The sequence below is a fragment of the Micromys minutus genome (assembly GCF_963924665.1).
Source record: "Micromys minutus genome assembly, chromosome: 13".
NCBI classification, from domain to species: domain Eukaryota; kingdom Metazoa; phylum Chordata; class Mammalia; order Rodentia; family Muridae; genus Micromys; species Micromys minutus.
Genome location: NC_137982.1, coordinates 43,256,071 through 43,276,533, shown reverse-complemented (window position 1 = coordinate 43,276,533; position 20,463 = coordinate 43,256,071). Strand labels below are relative to the sequence as shown.

General features: G+C 37.6%; 1 protein-coding gene across 5 annotated transcripts in view; it reads right to left on the bottom strand.

Annotated features, from left to right (window-relative positions):
* Positions 1–20,463, bottom strand: part of UBR3 (ubiquitin protein ligase E3 component n-recognin 3) — a 130,227-nt gene that overhangs the window by 36,881 nt on the left and 72,883 nt on the right. For 3 of the 5 annotated variants that reach the window (XM_080927996.1, XM_080927998.1, XM_080927997.1), the window contains exons 22-27: positions 20,072–20,245; positions 19,864–19,896; positions 17,649–18,109; positions 10,059–10,147; positions 8,369–8,518; positions 4,991–5,124 (exon numbers count right to left, since the gene is read on the bottom strand). In XM_080927996.1, coding sequence (XP_080784122.1) covers positions 4,991–5,124; positions 8,369–8,518; positions 10,059–10,147; positions 17,649–18,109; positions 19,864–19,896; positions 20,072–20,245 — 1,041 coding nt within the window. The remainder of the gene's footprint in view (positions 1–4,990; positions 5,125–8,368; positions 8,519–10,058; positions 10,148–17,648; positions 18,110–19,863; positions 19,897–20,071; positions 20,246–20,463) is intronic. The other 2 variants (XM_080927999.1, XM_080928000.1) reach the window with 1 other exon arrangement.

The window sequence follows — 20,463 nt, the reverse complement described above, 5'->3', positions numbered from 1 at the left end:
GAAGTCAAATAAATCACTATTTGCAGATGATATGATAGTATACTTAAGTGACCCCAAAAATTCCCCCAGAGAACTCCTAAACCTGATAACTTCAGCAAAGTGGCTGTATATAAAATTAACTCAAACAAATCAGTAGCCTTCCTCTACTCAAAGGATAAACAAGCTGAGAAAGAAATTAGGGAAATGATACCCTTCGCAATATTCACAAACAATATAAAATACTTTGGTGTGACTCTAGCCAAGGAAGTGAAAAATCTATATGACAAGAACTTCAAATCTCTAAAGAAAGAAATCGAAGATCTCAGAAGATATATATCCCATGCTCATGGATTGGAAGGATCAACATTTTAAAAATGGCCATCTTGCTAAAAAGCAATCTACAGATTCAATGCAATATCCATCACAATTCCAACTCAATTCTTCATAGAGTCGGAAAGAGAAATTTGCAAATTAGAGTAACAGAAAACCCAGGATATCGAAAAGTATTCTCAACAATAAAAAAAAAAAAAACTTCTGGGGGATCACCACCTGCAACCTCAATTTATTTTACAGAGCAATTGTGATTAAAAACTGCATGGTATTGGTACAGAGACAGACACGGTGGAACCGGTCGCTGTCTTTTTAATATTTACTATAACACTGCCCCACCTGGGGATCCATCCCATATACAGTCACCAAACCAAGACAATATTGTGGATATCAAGAAGTGCATGCTGACAGGAGCCTGGTATAGTGGTCTCCTAAGAGACTCTGCCAGAGCCTGACTCAGAGGCGGATCCTCTCAACCAACCATTGGATTGTGAACAGGATCCCCAATGGAGGAGTTAGAGATAGGACTGAAGGAGCTGAAGGAGTTTGCAACCCCATAAGAACAACAACAATATCCACCAACCAGACCCCCCCCCCCAAGAACTCCCAGGGACTAAAACAGCAACCACAGAGTACACACATATGTAGCAGAGGATGGCCTTATCATGCATCAACTAGAGGAGAGGCCCTTGGTCATGGTCACTTGGCATCCCAGTGTAGGGGAATGCCAGGAAGTGGGTGAGTGGATGGGTGCGTGGGTAAGTGGGTAAGTATTCTCAGAGGGGTAGGGTGGTGAGTGATGGGGGGTTCCAGAAATGGGGATAACATTTGAAATGTATGTAGATATCCAATTAAAAAAATAAAGAGAAAGACAAGTATAAAATTCCTCTCCAGATAAACATGTGCAGTGACATAAACCAAACACTCACAGCAGGTAAGCAGGGTTCCAGTGTTACAAACCAGAAAAACAACAGGAGGCCTGCTCATCTCTGTTTTCTGTTTTGGAAATCCTTAAAATAGAAACAGATTTGGGCTGCATCATTTCCAAGTCAGTGAGTAGTTAGTTAGTAAACATGCTGTTCTCTTCAGCACAATATTATAAAAATGTGAATAATCTTAACTTTTAGAAACAGTAGCTAGTTGTTCTGTTTATTAAGCACCTTTGAGACAGGGTCTAATGTAGGCTGTTCTTGACTCACTATATAGCCTAGGATGGCCTTAAACTTTGGATCTTCATGCCTTTACCTTTAAGTGCTAGAATTACAGGTATGCTACCACCCCTTTGGCCAGTAGTTAGCTTTAAAACTGAAGATAGTAGTCACTGGCCTCTGTAACAGAAGCCTTATTTGAGTTCGCTAGGGTCAAAAGTACAGGGAAACTGTCATGAGAAAATATTTTAGAGATACTTTTACTAGCCCGTTCATTCCTATGCTACATGCTTACCACTGAGTCTTTATAATAAAGTCAGTATTTGTGAAAACCCCATTTGGTAACAGTGCTGTCCCTTTTTATAAGACAAGAATAAAAATACTATTAAGGTCATTAAGCTGTAAGTGATAGAAGCCATGTTCAAAATCAACTCCAAGGCTCAGGTTCCCTCTCTCCTCTGTGTCACATTTTACTTATTTCTACAGTAAACGTATAAGCAAGCTATTTTACATAACTACATTTCTGCATGTAAATTCTGCAACATGTACAGCCTAATCCCATAATCCATATCAATGCCAATTAAGTTACTCTTCTGTCTGTGAGTCAGGTCTGTTCTAGCCAAAAGCCCTGCCCTCTGTGTTAGACTCACTCAGTAACAAGTCCAGGGACTATCTTTTCCCCAGAGACCAGGGACTAACCCTGAAGGAGGGTATAAGATCAATGTAAGCTCTGATCTTAAGGCCAAGTTCAGGACACACCATATACCTACTACAGAAGTACACAAAACCACTGCTATCAAAGGAAAATGTAATAGTCATTAACACAAGAACACAACCGTCAAGGCCAGTTCAGAGCCTTTCATTTAGAAACTAACAAGCTTATCTTGAAACGCACTATTTTGCCTTAGAGATTCAATCTTCTATTAGATCTCTTTTCCTCACAACTATCTTTTGTGATAACACTGGGCTATCTTTTGACTAAATTAAAAAGTTTTTTTTTTTTTAAAGTCCTGAGAGATGGCTCAAGGTAAAGAGACTTGGAGCCCAAGCACTAAGGGTCACAGTTCAGATCCCAGAACCCACAGGAGAGCCAGGAAGGTTCAGTAGCCTCCTGTGCACCACATGTGTGCCTGGTATCTGCAGAAGACAGACAAGTATGAGACCTCCTAGGACTGGAGGTAATACAGTTGTGAGCTGCCATGTGGATTCTGGGAATTAAATCCAGGTCCTTTGGAAGAACAGCTAGTGCTCTTAACTGCTAAGCCATTTCTCCAGCCCTCTAATATTTTCAAAAAGAATTCTGTTGGTAAGATTGTGTTAAGATCATTTTTGTGCAGCATGTTTGAGGATTTCTCTTTATTTTCTGTATGTATCTGTGAATGTGTATGTGCCACGGGCATGCAGACCACCACGGGGGCCAGAAGAAGGGTTCTGATCCTTGGAGCTGGAGTCACAGCAGCTGTGAGCCAGCTGACATGTATGCTGGGAACTGAACTCGGGTCCTGGCGGGCAGCAGGTGCCACTGCCGTCCATCTCTTTAGCCCCACTTTCTGCAGTCAACTGCCACCTTATCGGATGCATTTTTTGTCTTAAGACTTGCATTTTATTTGAATCACTTTCAATCAAATGTATAAAGGTGAATAAGAAAGCCTAATGAAAGAAACCTTCTTCCCGTGTGTGATGTGTGCTGTTTGTATCTAGCCAGCTTGCCTGGAGGGCTTTGCTTCTTTACAGCAATAGAAAAGTAACTAAGATACTCATACACTTAAAATAAAATAAACCTTTAAAAAAAAATTAAGGATGAAAAGAGACTCCAAAGTTGTCTTTTGACCTCTACAAAGACATAATGGTCTGCATGCCCCTCCTCACAAACACACACACACACACAGACACACAGACACACACAGACACACACACACACACACACACAGACACACACACCATTCATGTTTTCACACACATTAATAATACTGATATCAGTAAAACAGATATACACACAATACATTTTAAAATAACCATAACTTCACTTTGAAAACCCTAAAAATAGAACCATGATCATCTATTATCATATCCAAATTGCATTTTAAAGTCTAACATTAGATGTCCTAATTAGCTACCTTAAATATTAAAAAGACCACTTCACTTTTATGTTGACCTACCCAGAAAGGTCACTGCAGAAAAGATCACTTGAACCCTTTATGAATAAAAAAATTGAAGTTTAGTATGTTTGGTCAAATGCACATAGCTCAAAAAAAAATCCCTTTTCTTTCTTTCTTTTTTTAATACTGAACTAAGACTTGTGCTAATATACACAACGCCTCCCTGACTAGAACCACAAGCCCCTCCTGAAGCCATCAGCATCCCCACTCCGTGGACTGTGGAAGCAAACTGCGTGGGCTATTGCTGACTGTGAGGAATCGTGTGTCTGTGCTACTGAGATATACAGGCAAGGAAGAGCTATCTGGAAAGCAATCAAACCAATAATCTACAGTTAACTAAAGTCACACTTTTCTTTAAAGTACTTTAAACTACTATATGTTTACCTAATTCAGGACTTATTGGATTTAATCTACAAAAGTGAGAAAATCATATTTAATAATCTCCTCAAAAAATATTAAACCTGGCAGTGCTGGAGAGGGAAACCATGGTCTCACACATGGCAGGGCAGTCCTGTGCATCGGACACCCTGACATTAACAGTGCTGCTGCTGGTAGGCTGACCTTTAAAGTCTCATCTCGGACTCTGCTGAGTGCTAGCACTTACAAAGAAGCTGGAAATGGGAACAATCTACTAGCCTCCCAGGACGGAAGAACACACAATAATGAACTCCATTTCTCCTTTACATTTTAAAAGTACCACATGGACCTTGTGCATCTTTACAATAAAAGTAAAAGGTGGTAAAAAAAAAAATTCACACACTAAGTAAATTATTTTAGTATTTACTTTATTTCATCAAAGTAAATTATGTAGACTTCACAATAAACAACATTTAAAGCACACATCCACACTTATTACTTGAAATTTTTAATAATAGAAATTTATTACATTACTACCCACATACTAATTATTGTTTTTATTCTCCCACTAAACTTCATAGTTTGAAGTCAGAATGCCATTTTAATAGAAGAAAATAAATTAAAATTCTGGAGGCAATCAACATCAATCTTGCCATCAAAATTACAATTCATGGGGCTAGAAAAATGACTCAGCTGTTAAGAGCATTTGTTGCTCTTACAGAGCTCTGATCCACTTTCAGTTCCCAGCACCCACATGGTATCTCACATACATCCGTGAGCCCGGATCTGATGCTCTGTGACTTCCACAGGCACCAGGCACACACACATGGTACACTTACATATATGCAGGCAAAACAGATATACATATACAATATAAATAACTAGGGCAATAGCTCGGTGGTAAATCTTGCTTAGTGTGCATGAGACCCTAGATTCAATCCCTCGAACGATTAGCAGGAGGAGGAAAAAAGAGGAGGAGGAGGAAGACTGAAACTGTTCTATAATAAAAACACTTACATCTTTAAAATAGCGTTGTAGTAATGAAAGTCTCACATCGTGAACTGCTGCACATGTGTCCCAAGGGTAAATCTGTTCCTCTTCAGTGATCGGCAACTTTTTTGGCTCAACATTGTCCCGGCACTGGCCTAAAACTAAGTAACAACAGAGGCAAAAATTCATTAAAGAATACAAACACTTAATTTACCAACACAACCCAGCTTATCCACCACAACAACCAACAGTAAATTTAAAATTTTTCAATTTTTTTAAATATCAAAAAGTAATTCTATTTAAATGTCAACGAATAGTGTTCGAATCTTGTATTTAAATGTTCTAAAGACCTTAATCTTAGCACTCAAAAAGCAGAGGCAGGTGGATCTCTGTGAGGTTGAGGCTAGCCTGATCTACAACAACAACAAAAAAAAATGTTTTAGTTGTCAAGTAAATAAACACTCAAAATATAACAATAGTCACCCATAAAAATAATATTAAGGTATGGTGGCACTTTCCTTTAATCTGGCACTTGAGAAGTAGAGGCAAGATCTCTGTGAGTTCCAGGCCAGTCAGGGCTATGAAGTGAGACCCTTACATCACAAGGATAATAATAAAATATGTAAGTATGAATCCATGGTAGATGATTTCCTAAGTCTGTTACTAACGACCCTAGAAACTATGCCTGTTCCACGTCAAGTTACTTCGTTTGTAAACATGCTGTATCTCAGAAAGAGGCTCAGTGCTGCTGGGAGAGCAGTGAGCCCACGGCTGGAGAACTGCATGGGTGACAAAGACAAGTGTCCCACCACTGAGGTGTAGCTTATAAGGAACAAAGGAAGAGAAGCAGGACAAATTAAAGAAAGTTAGTATCAGAAAGCATGATGCAAGTGTCAGATGTTATGTTCACCGACTCAGGGAAAACAATCTGGTAAACTATAAAGGCCAAAGTATTTAACCTTATGGGTTACCAACACCACAAGGTATCACCTAGAACACACTCTGACATGGGCTCCTCCTAAAGCGATGCCATCAGAAGAAACATACTGTTCAATACCCTTCTCCAAAATATTTACTCTGAACTTTGAAATAAGAGAATCATCAAACGAATCTACATGTTCAGTCTATGGAACACCCAACCTTGAGAGACTGTTCTAAATTAAAGGAAGCCACACAAATGACATCTAAGCCAAGAGAAGAAATATATGCTATAAAAGATACTACTGGTTCCTACCACAAAAAATGGCAGATAGGTGAGGTGAAAGTATGTCAGTTAGCTGCACATACTCTACAACACTGACATGTGTCAAACATTACAATTATTAGATAAGCAAAACACAAAAGTTTAGATTACTGGGAAAATTTGAACATAAACATAATATATAATATTAAGATTAAATTTAGTGATTATGATAATCGTGCTGTTATTATACAAGAGGGTATCCCAGATTTTCTTCTGAAAAAGGATGTTTATGCTTTGCACCTACATATGCATGTGTTTTCTGAGAATACAAAGTATCAAATGTACAACTGGTAGAAGGTATTTGATTTCCTGAAGACACAAAACATGGAGTAAAAACTGAGAGACAGACATAAATATGGCAGAAGGAGAAAAAACTAATGCTATAATATTTTAAGTATAAGACATCAAAACCCAAAAAGATTACAAACACAGACACATCATATCACATGGTGCATATACATTCTAAAACTACACTGCACCACAATTCATGTGTTTTTTAATGTATCATTGAAATAAAAATGGTACTTTGAAAAACTGCACTTGCATTGAAGAGCTACTCTAAGGAAGGGAAGAGGTGAACATGCACACCTGGCTTTGGAGAGACAGAGTAGCTGTGGAAATAAAGCAGAGAACAAAGAGGACGCTCACAGCTAAAACAGCACACTGTCCAATCCTAAATACACCACCTAATGCATTCAATACAATTCTGATGAGGGTTTTTGCATCTACACTTGGTAATGCACTCTAGTGCTTATATATGGAGGGAATACTAGCCTCACATGGTAAGTGTGAAAATGGTCCTTCCTCTTTATTTTGGATATTTCAGAAGGCTTGGTATTAATTCTTTTAATATTCAAGAGAATTCACTTTCCTGTACTTTTCTTTGTTGACAGAGATTCTAATCTTTCTGCCTCCATACCTCCTGAATACAGAGATTATAGGCATAAACCACTGCCCCCTAATTATACATCCAACTCAAAGTTCTGTGCTTGTAACAAGTATTCTACCGACTGAGCTGTATCCTGAGCTCAAGCCTTTCACCTTCAATCTACTTGTCTTTAAGTCTAACGTGAATTTCTCTTTTTAAAAAACTAATTTCATTTCATGTGTACTGGGTACTTGCCTGCATGTATGCCTGGGTAAGGGTGTTGAATTCTCTACAACTGTAGTAGCAGACAGTTGTGAGCTGCTATGTGGGTGCTGAGAATCCGACCTGGGCCCTATGGATGGGCAGCCAACGGTCTTAACCACTAAGCCATCTCTCTCCAACCCGAAAGTGAATTTCTATCCATAGCCTGCAGTACGGTCATTTTTAAAATTCACTCTATCAATCTCTGTCGTCTAACTGGAAACTTCAGTTTGCTGTATTCCGAATGATTACTAACAAAGAACTTACTTCTGCTATTCTGCTATCTGTTTGCTATTTGTTCCTTCATTCATTACTACTCTCATTCAGAATTCAATTTTCTAGTGTGGGACTTTGAGTCCCTTCCCACTTCTTTAATGTGGATTTTTATTATTTTCTTGCTGAGGAGGTTGTTTTTGTGACTACCTGAAGAATGGGATTAACATCTTCACTTTGTAAAAGTGAATTTTGAATTAATATCTACTTCATCTCAATATAACATATAAACCTCTATCCCAGTCCATCCTCCACCTTTGCCTGTGTTTTAATGTAAATAAATGCCTGCATGTTTACTTAAGAATATACTGATAGTTGGTTTAAAATCTAGATATGCAGCTCTTTACAGACCTCATTTTTTATACATCCTGTTGAGGAAGGACTAAATCCAACAAGACAAGATCATCTAAGAACTAGTACTACTTCAAAATACCTCAGAATGGGGAAAAAATGGACAACATCCAGATAAATTCTTAAAATCTTATAAAAGACACACTGGCAAACAGCAATCTACGTGTGTGTCAGGAACTACTTCTGCTATTGCAAGAACCCAAGACACTGAAGCAGAACTGGAAGCTATGACAGACCATATAATTACAATATTTAAATGGACAACACTGACAGACCTATGAGGCTTATAGATTTTAGAACAGTTAAGGAGAAAACTAAACTCTCATATGAGCTCCCATTTAACATACAGGTATCTGTGATAGATGCCATTCTCTAAAATGTTTCTATCACAAAGCTTCTTTGAATTCACCTGATGATGCTTGTAACAGTACAACCAGTCCTGTAGGTCTGTCTTCAGAAGAAGGACCACTCTGTCCACAAATAACACAGTCATACACAGCCTCGGAGACTTGCGGCTCTGCTGTGGTGACCTCCATAGGAACATCGTTCTCAGGAGAATCTGTGGGGAAAGCTGTAACTCTTAGAAGAAATGTCCCTCTTCAGTATGCACTCCGCAAACATCTACTTCAAATGCTTTTTAAGTTAAATAACTGTATCATAATACAACTGAGTCTATTGTTCAAGTAAAATGTCAGTTCTAGGAAAGACCAAAAGTGTGAAGTTGATTAAAACAACTTTAAGTAATGCATGATTCAGTATTTTGCTGTTGTAACAACAAAGAGCTAGAGAGATGTCTCACAGATTAAGAGCACTGGGTGCTCTTCCAGAGGTCCTGAGTTCAGTTCCCAGTAACCACATGACCATCTGTACTGGGATCTGATGCCCACTTCTGTCATGTAGGCACACATGCAGATACAACACTCATGTACACAAATAGAATATCTTTTTTAAAAACTGTGTAAGGGAAAATTTTAATTACATGTTAAGGAACAAATAGGTCATTTGTTTTAATTCACCCTGAGGTTCTGAAGAGAGAAAACTGGTAAGGTGGCAACTCTTTAAAACTCAGTAGTAGCATAACCTAGAATAATAGGGAAACCATGGTTCCTAATTACTAAAATAGATTTCAGTAATATCTCTCAAGTAATAGTCATCAAGGTTTATATAAGGATATCACTATATATCCTCATATTATGTATCAATAAAGCAGGACTATTACAGAAAATAACAATGATCTGGTAATGGATCACTAACAATAAATTAATAGCAAGGCACAGCAGACACAGGAAGGAAAGTATCAGGTATTTTCTCATATATGCAGAAAATGCTAAACTTAAAAGATGATAATCTGAAAGAAGAGCTATTATAGAGAAAAAAAAGGAAGAGAAAAAAAATTTAAATAGTCTGTTTATAGCTCTGCTATGCCATAGAAAAATTGTAATCCTTCTCATTATAAAAATTTTAGTACCAATATGAACTAAATTAAAAAGTGAACCTGATTTTTAGAAATATCAATATGATGGCACTCAAAAATATTTTAAAATATTTTTAAATCATTATATTAATCATTACATTTAATTAATTAATCATCATATTTTAAAGTATTTTAAAAATCACTACAAGGACTTAGGATAACTTCAGAAAAGACCTTCAAAATGAGCAATCAAATATCTGCTGACAGATGTGATATATGTGAGGGGCAGGTTTCTAGAGAACCAAGTCTCCTTAACAATGGCCTGTGCTCAACACAAAATGGCTGTCATAATCATCTCATCTCAGGCAGGCAGTATAGTTCCGAAGGCAAGGACGCTTGCCTCCAACCTGACTACCTGAGCTCCAGCCCCAGAACCCACATGATAGAAGGAAAGAACTGTTTGACAAAGTTGTCCTATTACCTCCACACACACTGTAACATGGGCACACCTGTACCCATGTGCACACACAATCATTAAACCACTAATCTAATTGTTCCATTACTCTACTGTTTAAATAAAGACAGCAAATTGTCTATACTATTTAAACTAGTAAATATTCAGAATAAATTATCACTATAAATCATAACTAATTGTAAGAGTTTCAAACTAAAATTTTTAACTTACCAACATCCATTGCAGTTTCCATAAAGCTTTTCTGTCGTGAGGCAAACTCCGCGAGCAATTTCTGCTGCCTTTCTCTAGCCTTTTGTCGCCTAAAGAGAAATACAATTATAAGTACATGATGTATTCTCAAAACTGTCCTTCAGGATCATATGATGTAAATATGGCCACAAAATCAAGAATGATCTGTTTCCTATATTATTCTACTAAATTTCATGCAAGATTTGAATGTTCCTGATCTGATTCTATCCCTTCCAAATGGCTTCAAACCTACTGTCTGTATAAGTAAAAATAAAACCCAGTATCTACTTTAAAGGATGAAACAATAAGATAGATTTTTTTTAAAAATCCTAAATCCTCCACCGGGTATTCCTAATTTTAGCAAAATGGCTGGATACAAGATTAACTAAATAAATAAGTAAGTAATCTCCCTAATATGTAAATCACAAATGAATTGAAAAAGAAATCAGGAAAACAGCACCTTTCATAGTAGTTTCAAATGGTATAAAATATCCTGTGGTAACTCTAACCAATCTTGTGAAGCACTATGAAGTCATATATCATGTTTTATGATTTAAAAAAAAAAAAAAAAAACCTTCAAGTCTTTCAAGAAAGAAGTTGAAGAAGATATCAGAAGATGGAAAGATCTCCCATGCCCATCAATCAGTAGGATAACAGTAAAAATGGCTGCCCTACTGAAAGCAATCTACAGATCAATATAATCCCTATCAAAATCCCAACACAATTCTTTACAGGCTGTGAAGGAACAATTCTCGACTTCATATGTAAAAACAAAAAAAGCCCAGAATAGATAAAACAATCATGAACAATAAAAGAATTGTTGAATGTCTTATTATTCCAAACTTCAAGCTGTACTACAAAGCTATGGTAATAAAAACGCATGGTACTGGCATAAAGAGAGAAATATTGATTGGTGGAATCAAATTGAAGACCCCAGACATAAATCTACACACAAATGAACACCTGAGTTTTGATAAAGAAACCAGAAACACACACTGGAAAAAAGTTCACATCTTCAACAAATGGTGCTGGTCAAAATGAATGTCTTGCTGTAGAAGAAGGTAAATCGATCCATGTTTATCACCCTACACCAAAGTCAAGTAGATCAAAGACCTCAACATAAACCCAGATACACTGACCCTGATAGAAGACAGAGTGGGGAATAGCCTTGAAGGTACAGGAGATGACTTTCTGATAGAGCAGGCACTAAGAACAACAATTAGTAAAAGGGACATCATAAAGTTGAAAAGCTTCTGCAAGGCAAAGAACATCATCAATAGGACAAGATGGCAGGCTATAGAATGCGAAAAGATTATTTTACCAACTCCACATCTGATAAGGGGACTAATATCCAAAACATATATGAAGAAGTCAAGAAACTACATGAGTATCAAAAATTCAAATCTAATTTTAAAATGGAAAACAGATCTAAACAGAGACTTCTAAATAGTCCTGTCAGAACGGGACAGTTAAAGAGGTTCTATTTAAAAAAAAAAAACAAAACAAAACAAAAAAACCTATGGTTAACCACTTATTGCTATCCTAAGACTGTCTCCTAATAGCAGGAGCAGAAACCAGTAAATTTCTCAGCTTCTTCTAAGCTCATTTCTAGGTTAAATTATTTTGCTGAAGTAAAAGAAGTGAGTTAGAAATTAGAAAATTAATCTGAAATTAGAAAAGAATAAAAAGCATTCTAAATCTAAAGAATTATTCCTTTGGACTGTTTCATGATTCTTTTAGCACTTATAACCCGTCTACCTCCAAAGAATATTTTAAGACTGTTGGCAAGAAATGAAAATAAATCAGTAATATAGAATTGTACATAAGAATACAAAAGCAAAAGGAAATTGTAAAGACATGGGCTTCCCCTGATTGTATTACAGAAACAATACCACTACCATGAAATTATACTTCTAATAAGGTAGTTAGAACAATAATTTTGTCAACAAGGAGAAGAAAGAAACAGGTATTAGTCAGACAGACTATTTAAGTTTGCATAACCGTAACTAGATGCAGATTACAGCCTGTGATACAAAGTGCACAGTATACAATATACAGCTCGCAGCCTTCTGATACCAATCTACAGCTAAGACTATGAAGTCAGTCACACATCATGCTAAAGTGACTTTATGTATAGTCATTTCTATGGGAACCTAATAGTTTTCTGTTCATCTAAATGAAGAAAAGTTGTAACATCTAGAACTTGAAAGCTCAAGTGCTAATAGCAGTTTGAGAATCCTTGCACATCAAACCAATGGAGGAAATTAAGAACACCAGAGAAAGAACTGTGGCACTTGAAAAGTCACAGTTTGCCAATAATTTTTCAAAAGACTTTTACTTACTTTGTAGGTGATTTAAGAGTCATATAAGAAAACGTGCTTTGTTGTCTTCTATCTCTTTTGCATTGTTTTTGAGCCAAAATAGTATCTGGGTTAATCATTCATCTTATTCAAATTTAATTCTCTATGACACTGATCATTTCAAAAAAAATATGTCTTTATCCACCCATGCCTTCCTGAACATGAAGGAAGGCTCTCATTACCAGAAGTAAACAGTCTAGCACAAGAGAGTATTTTATGGTTAAACAGTACAAGAAATTGGTTATGTGCAGGAAAAACACCCAGCAATTGGTGGGAACAGATACAGAGACGCACAGTCAAACAGTAGGTGGAGCTTGGGGAATCCAGCAGAAGAGGAGAAGAATTGTAGGAGCGAGAGCCGTGAAGGGTACCTCAAGAAAACTCCCTGAATCAACCAACCTGGGCTCGCAGGGGTTCACAGAAACTGAACTGACAATAACCAAGGAACCTGCATAGGACTGACCTAGACCCTCTGCACATATGTTACAATCATGTAGCCTGGTCTTCATGTGGGACTCTGAACAGTGGGAACAAAGGCTATCTCTCACTCTGTTGTCTACCTTTGGGACCCTTTACCCCTACTGGGTTGCTTTGTCTCTTCTTGATAATAGAAGGTGTGCCTAGTCTTACTGCAACTTGATAAGCCATGGCTGGTTGATATCCATGGGAGGCCTGCCCTTTTCTGAAAAGAAACTAGTGGTGGGAGAGAGCTTGGAGGAGGGGAAGCTACAGTCAGGATATTGAAGAACAGCATCAACTTAAACTCATAGTTTTGAATACATTAAGGACAGGTACAAAAAAAATGTCTTTTGTTTCTTCAACTCCTAACACAGAGACACATTTTTTTTTTCCAGTTCTACTCACTAAGAGGACCTAAAATAGCTATACTTCATTAGAAAAAGTTTAAGGATTATAGTTTCTAAATCCCATTCTCTAATAACAGTAACCAGAACGCCATGGGAAATGGCTGGCTTCAAGGGCAAGAGGAGCCTGGGAACACCTCTCTACCTACACAGGGTAGCATGTTCAATAAATGAGAAGAAACTGACCAAAAGAGATGAAGATCTTAGCACTAAGAAACTCTTTGGTGGCTAAGCCTAGAACATTTAATCATCAGAATGAATACTAAACATATCAGATAGATGATAAATCATAAAGTAAAACAGAAACTTCATGAATCTGTGACTAAATAAAATAGTCCCCTCAAAGGTGATAAAAAGAAAATTGCAGAGTCTCAAAATACAGCAGTTGCTAAGGGAGTAAGGTAAAAGGACAACACAGCAGTCTGGCCAACAACCCTGACGGCTGTGAAAACACTAAGAGACCAAGTAACCTGACAGAAGCTGCGGGCTCACTGATGTGCCTGCCAGGCAGCAGACAAGGCCCCGTGAGGAAGTCTACAATGCCACCACTGTCCTGACCCTTCTTCAGATAATAGAAACATTGATAAAACTTTTCCACATTGAAAGAAACCAAAAAGATAACAACAATTCAATTCAATAAGCAATTGTACACTGGATTTTTCTTTGATGATAAACCTTGAACAACTATTTAAACATGGGATCTTATAATCTAATCATACTTAAATAAGATTAACTCCTTAATTTTACATAATCTTATAGTTCTGCTGTGATTATATAAGAAAAAGCCTTCACTTCTAGGAACTACATACCAAAGGAACACAGTGTGGAGGGCAACACACCAGCAACCTACTCAGAAACCTAACAGGGTTCCTAAACCATTTCTCTACATTTAAGGTTACTTTAAAATAAAGCTCAAAAAAATTTAAGTATATGCTCAAAGAAGAAATGCCATCAGCAAGAAATATATATAAATGCATTAGGTGGATTCTTAAAGCACTCCAAGAGTAATGCGGAAATGTTTTAATAGAAGCTTTGATCAATCCATGTGGATGTGGTCTCTCTTGTCACCACTGACTAAGCTCTGAAGATTCAGGTTTCTGTTTCCCACAGTAAAGGCCTTTTCCCAGAAATTAGGTGATCTCACTTTGGTCAGGTAGCTAGCCGAGTAGAACGGTCACGCAGACAATGGATCCTGCTTGGCAGAACATTCCCTCCTGCACCTAGGTCATCCCCCTCCTCAAGTAATTCTTCACAAAGGGTATTGTGAGAAATCCTTTAACTGGAAAGTTCCCTTAGTTCCACACCTTACTTTCCCACGCCTTATTTCCTTCTACCACCTGTATAAAACTATAAAACTATGAAAAAATAAAAATTTGTCAGCTTGATCAGACCACTTGACTTGCTGACCTTCTTCGCCCCTCTTGTTCCCCCATTCTCTCCTAGGTGATCCCGCGTTCCCGCTGACTGTCCTGCGGGTTGGAGCGGACTGGTGGGTTTGGGTTCCATATGAAAACAGGCTGAGTAAATCACAGGAAACTAACCAGTAAGCAGCATTCTGCCACAGCTTCTGCATCAGCTCCTGATTCTAGGTTCCTCACCTGTGTGAGTTCCTGCACTGACTTCCTTTAGTGATGAACAGCAATATGGAAGTGTCGGCCAACTAAACCCTTTTCTTCCCACCTTGCTTTTGGTCACGGAGCTTTTTTGCTACAGCAATAGAAACCCTGAGGCAGGCTGGAGAGATGGCTCAGTAGTTAAGAGCACTGACTGCTCTTCCAGAGGTCCTGAGTTCAAATCCCAGCAACCACATGATGGCTCACAACCATCTGTAATGGGGTCTGATGCCCTCTTCTGGTGTGTCTCAAGACAGCCACAGTGTACTTATATATAATAAATAAATCTTAAAAGAGAAACCCTGAGGCAACTCCCATTCATACTTTTGTGTTTTCTATGGAATCAGTGTATTATGGGAAGGATGTCAAGGTTTTTATAGGTGAGAACTGCCAATACTAAGAGTTTATACACTATCTTTTGTAATCGGAAAACTTAATCCAAAACAGAAGAGACACAGCAAGGCCCAAATTCATCCCAATCCCCTAGTTGCTATAGAATTAGTTCCAAATGTTCATCAATATCATCACTGATAAAAGAAGTCTTTTTGCCTTCCTTCTCTCTCCCTCCCTTCTCTCTCTCTCTCTCTCTCCCACCCCCGTGTGTGTGTGTGAGAGAGAGAGACAGACAGACACAAACACACACACACACACACAGAGAGAGAGAGAGAGAGAGAGAGAGAGAGAGAGAGAGAGAGAGAGAGAGAGAGAGAATGTCTATCTTTTTTCTTTTTTTTTATTTTCCCTTTGTTGTAGTGCTGGGACTTAACTCCTGGGTGCTCAGTGTGAGTGCTACACCCCCAATTCCTACAGCATTACATTACCAGGACTATGTCTTCTAGTGTCATACCTATTATTAGCAATAATTACAAAATACTCTTCAACTTTGATTCACTGCATGTTTGCCTTCTTAAAACAGAACAGCCTAGTATATAATCAGTAGAAAATACCTCCAATTTAAGGAAAGTAGCAGAAGTCAACTCATTTTCAAATTTTCATTTTATTAGTAGATGCATTAAATTTAAATGCCATTTTAATTACATGTTAGTTCTTTAGAATTCCTATTCATAAAGTACAATACTGTAAAAAAAAATAAGAATGCTACTATTATTTTATTTGTCCCCTTTGTGGGTTTTCTGTGGGTTGCTTGTGCTTTTGACTTTGGTGACTTTTGACTACACATACATGCAGGTGTGGGTGGCAGCATGGGGACTTGCTCTATCACTGTCACCTTATTCCCTTGGCACTGGGCACTCAATGAAGCAGCAGCTCACTGTCTCTGCTAGATAGTCCTGTCAGTGAGCTTCCAAGGGGACCACAGGCAGGAACGGCCATGCCCGGATCTGACAGGCGTTGGACACTCAGCTTTCCTGCTTGTACAGTGTGCTTACCCAGTCTGCCACCTCTGTAGCCTGCGCACTTCCTTTGTCTCTAAATACAATTTTTTCTTCCACAACCACATATGTGGCTAAAATGGCTTTTCATATAGTTAACCCAGGATGATCTCCTTCATAATTAGCAAATTACATGGGACTGCCAAAATTATGTGAACTCAGAACACCAAACAAGAGTGACAGATTTTCCTCTGTCCTTATATCATCATTAGTGCCACCTGTACTCATAAGTTTTAATTATCAACTTTACCAAGCTTCCAGTCACCTGAGACTAAGTCTCAGTTCAGGGACTGCCCAGATCAACTAACTGACCTGTAGGCCTATTTGTGGGGAAAGCGTCTTGATTGTTACTGACATAGGTAGTCCAGCCCACTGCAGGTACCAACACTCCTTGGGAAGTGGTAACCATGGGAGATTATATATAATCCTGGGATCCTGTGGATTCTGGGACACGAACACACACACACACACACACACACACACACACACACACACACACACACACACACATCCCAGGACCCACAAGCTGAAAAGGCAAAACAGACTTCCAAAAGTGGTCCTCTAACCTCCATATGCACACACTGGCACATGTGTTAACATGCATATAAGCACATGTGCATGCATGCATGCATGTGTGCATATATATGCAGGCAAAACACGCATAAATTGAAAAAAGCTAATTAAAAATGTTGACTTTAAGATATTAGAAAACAGATATTGGCAAAAAAAAATTTTAAGAAACACTGCTTTCTCTATTAATTGACAATCATATAGTAATTAGTTGGATTTCTATTTTAAGAAATATTAAATGGCTAGTGAGATGGCCAGACAGGAAAGATACTTGCTATTAATATTAAGCTTGATGACCTGAGTTCAAATCCCAGGACAGAACAGACTTCCAAAAGTGGCCTTCTGACCTCCATCTGCCCGAGGTGGCATATGTGCTAACATGCATACAAGCACAAGTGCATGCACATACATAATAAATAAATGTTTTTGTAAAAAAAGAAATATCCGAAAAACTATATTTGATATTTAAAGTTAAGTTAAACCTCCTTTTTTAACAGCAAGAGAATTCTCAGGTACCACAATAGGAATAGTACTAGCAATGTTTCTAAGAAGTTTCCAACTTTCAATGGTAATTTCACATTGCGGTCAGCAATGTGTGTCTGTTTATCCTTATCCCGCCCGCACAAGCACTGGCTATGGCCAATCAATTACCTTGCAAAGTAAGCAACCATGGCTGCTGTAACTGAATAACCAGGCCACAGCCCTGAACAACCGAAGAAGAGAAAAGCCAAATCAAACTGCTCTGTAATATTAGAAACACTAAAAATGGCAATACCTTTCCTCCTTGTCCAGAGTTTTCTTCTCTGCTGTGGTGATCTTTTTGGGTGGCACGGGAGGGGTCACTTTTTTGCATATCTCTTCAATGATGCGCTTGTTCATTCTGCTTTGCACTGCAGCTTTCAGTAGAATCCTTTCTACAGCGGTTATACCGTCTCCATGACTGTACTTTGGGATTTCTGGTTGTATTAGAACTTCTATGTCATCAAACCATGGAGGATAGTAAGAGTTCTGTTTTCCTGAGAGTTTGTGGTGAAGTTTTATTAGCAAAGACAATATGCTTTCCTTAATTTCCAAAATGGCTGTGGTTAACTGGGGAGCTGAACCAGGAGCTGACCATTTACTGGGAGTCTTGGGCCGAACCACCTGATTTGCTTCACTGTTGTTTCGATTGATGATCTCCTGAAATTTCTTTCTACGCTCTGCTACTAAGCTGAAAACTTGAGCTGTGCCAGAGTTCTACCAGTAAAACAAGAACGGCAGAGAGACAAAGTTAGTCAGTGACCAGTCCTAAAACGTACCACTGAACTTTTCCAAAGGGAATGCTTAATGCTCTCATCCAAACATCTCTCCAGCAGACACACCGTTTCCTTCTTCGTTCTCAAATAGATGCATGACCACTATGGGGACAGTGCTAAGAGACAGAAGGACACTGCCGTTGCCCCTGTTACTACCTGAGCCTATGCTCCACAGAAAACAAGCAGAGCTTATGCCAAACCTGCAGTCACATTACAAAACAACAAAAAATAAAGATAAAACACATAAACTAAGCTTCAATTTAAAGAAAGCTGCTGCATCATATACCACTCATCAAAACACTACATAGACTCCATCAACTTATGGGATGCTATAACTTCCACATAGAAAAAAATTGCATCTTTCTTCTTTTTTTTAAACAGTAAATCTATAGTAAATATTAGTTTCACTTTTAAGAAACTTCAAAGTGAAAATTATAAAGATTTCAACTTTTAAAACTGAAATGTAAGGATAAAATGTAAAGACTAAATTAATTTGCTTCACACGGTAGGCACATCACCATATGTTATTTGAGCAGACATTTTTAGTCAAGTGCTCTTCTCAAATAATCTGTCTTCTAAACAGTCTTTTTGCTAAAGCAAACACATCAGGCCTCTTATAAATCAATTTTTAATTAAAATATGAATCAGTTTAATGGATCTCATCTTTCTAAAATGAGCATTAAAAAGGATGCTTTTGTAAGTCAAATTACAGTATTTTAACATTCAATGTTTTTAAAGTACTCTATAACACTAGAATCTAAAGAGCCTTTGATAGAGGTTCCAAGTTTTTAAGTAAAATCCTTTATAGTGTTCACAACAAAAATATGTCAAATGCAAGAAAAATTCTAACAAATAGACTTGACTACAGGAAATATCTAATTCAGCTCTCTCTATTCTCATGACACCTATAATAAATAATAATAAATAATAAATACATATAATAAACTACCTATTTATCTGGCATGTCATCTTAATACTTTCCCTTTTTAAATTTTATTTTTGTGTTTTGGCCACATATATGTCTGTGCATCATGTGCATGTCCGGTGCTTGGGACTGGAGTTACAGACAGTTGTGAGCATTGTGAGCTGCCATGTGGGTGTTGAGGATTGAACCCAGATCCCCTGAAAGGGACGACAGTGTTCTTAACTGCTGAGCCTTCTCTCCAACTACACTTTTCACTTTATTTTAAAGATTAATTAAGTGCCATGCAAAGAGCTGGTTTTCACATTGAATCCCAAAACACAACATACAAAGTTCAAGTAGTTATGGGCCTGTTTCATTAGTTAATTGCCACAGAAGCAAAAGAAAAAAGATATTTTAATGAACACGCTGCCAGCAATTACACTGGTTTTGATTTAGAAAACAGTCAAGTCATTTTTAGGATGTTAATAGGACAACCGCAATGCTTAGGTAAGTGGATACAAGCAGGCCGCCTGTAACTGGTCCAGAACACTTTTATCACTAAAATAAACTTTTACTACTAAGCACTCTGCATTTTTCATCAGTAACATAAATTTATTTAAAATTAAATATAAATGACTTTATTAAAAGTAAAAAAAAACTAATTTCAAGAAATCTTTCCAATTTAATTGTATTAATCACACACAAACACACACAAATACTTCAGTATTTTTTTTTCTCCTCATTTCCAATTAGCCATGTTGCTAGTTAATGCAAATACCATACACATCTACCTCTCTTTGAAGAACTTTAGGCCGTCGGGAATTCTAGCAGGTTGAAGGGAAAAAACTGGTTAAAGCAACAGTGCACAGACATGGCAAGAAATAAATGACACTCTCAAGCTCCCCAACAGTGTTTTCTTCTGAGTGCTGTAGGTTATCTAAGCAATATCTCAGTATAACATAAACCTTCCCCTCTCACCTCCCTCACTCTTAAACTTACTTGTAAAGAGCTCAAACCATCAGCGCTCGTGCTGGCAAGAGAATCCCTTTTCAGCTCGGGAGCAGTCTCTGGGACCCGCACTCTAACATAATTTATAAAGTGCCGCATGTTTGATACCAAATTACTGCCAGGGAACCAACTGTCATGACAACGTTCAGGTCCACCCATTGATACCTAAAACATGTGGAAATGAATAAATGGATAATAATTAATTAACTAATGGCAGAAAGTAAGTGCTCAATCATGCATATACTCCTCAGAAGCCATATTTTGTGTTTCCACTAAAACACCAAAAATACATAAACTGCTTTAACTTTTTTCATTTAAATGGTAAATTTCAACACTTTTATGCATAAAGTAGTTCCATAAGTGTCAAAAAAAGTTTCAAAGGA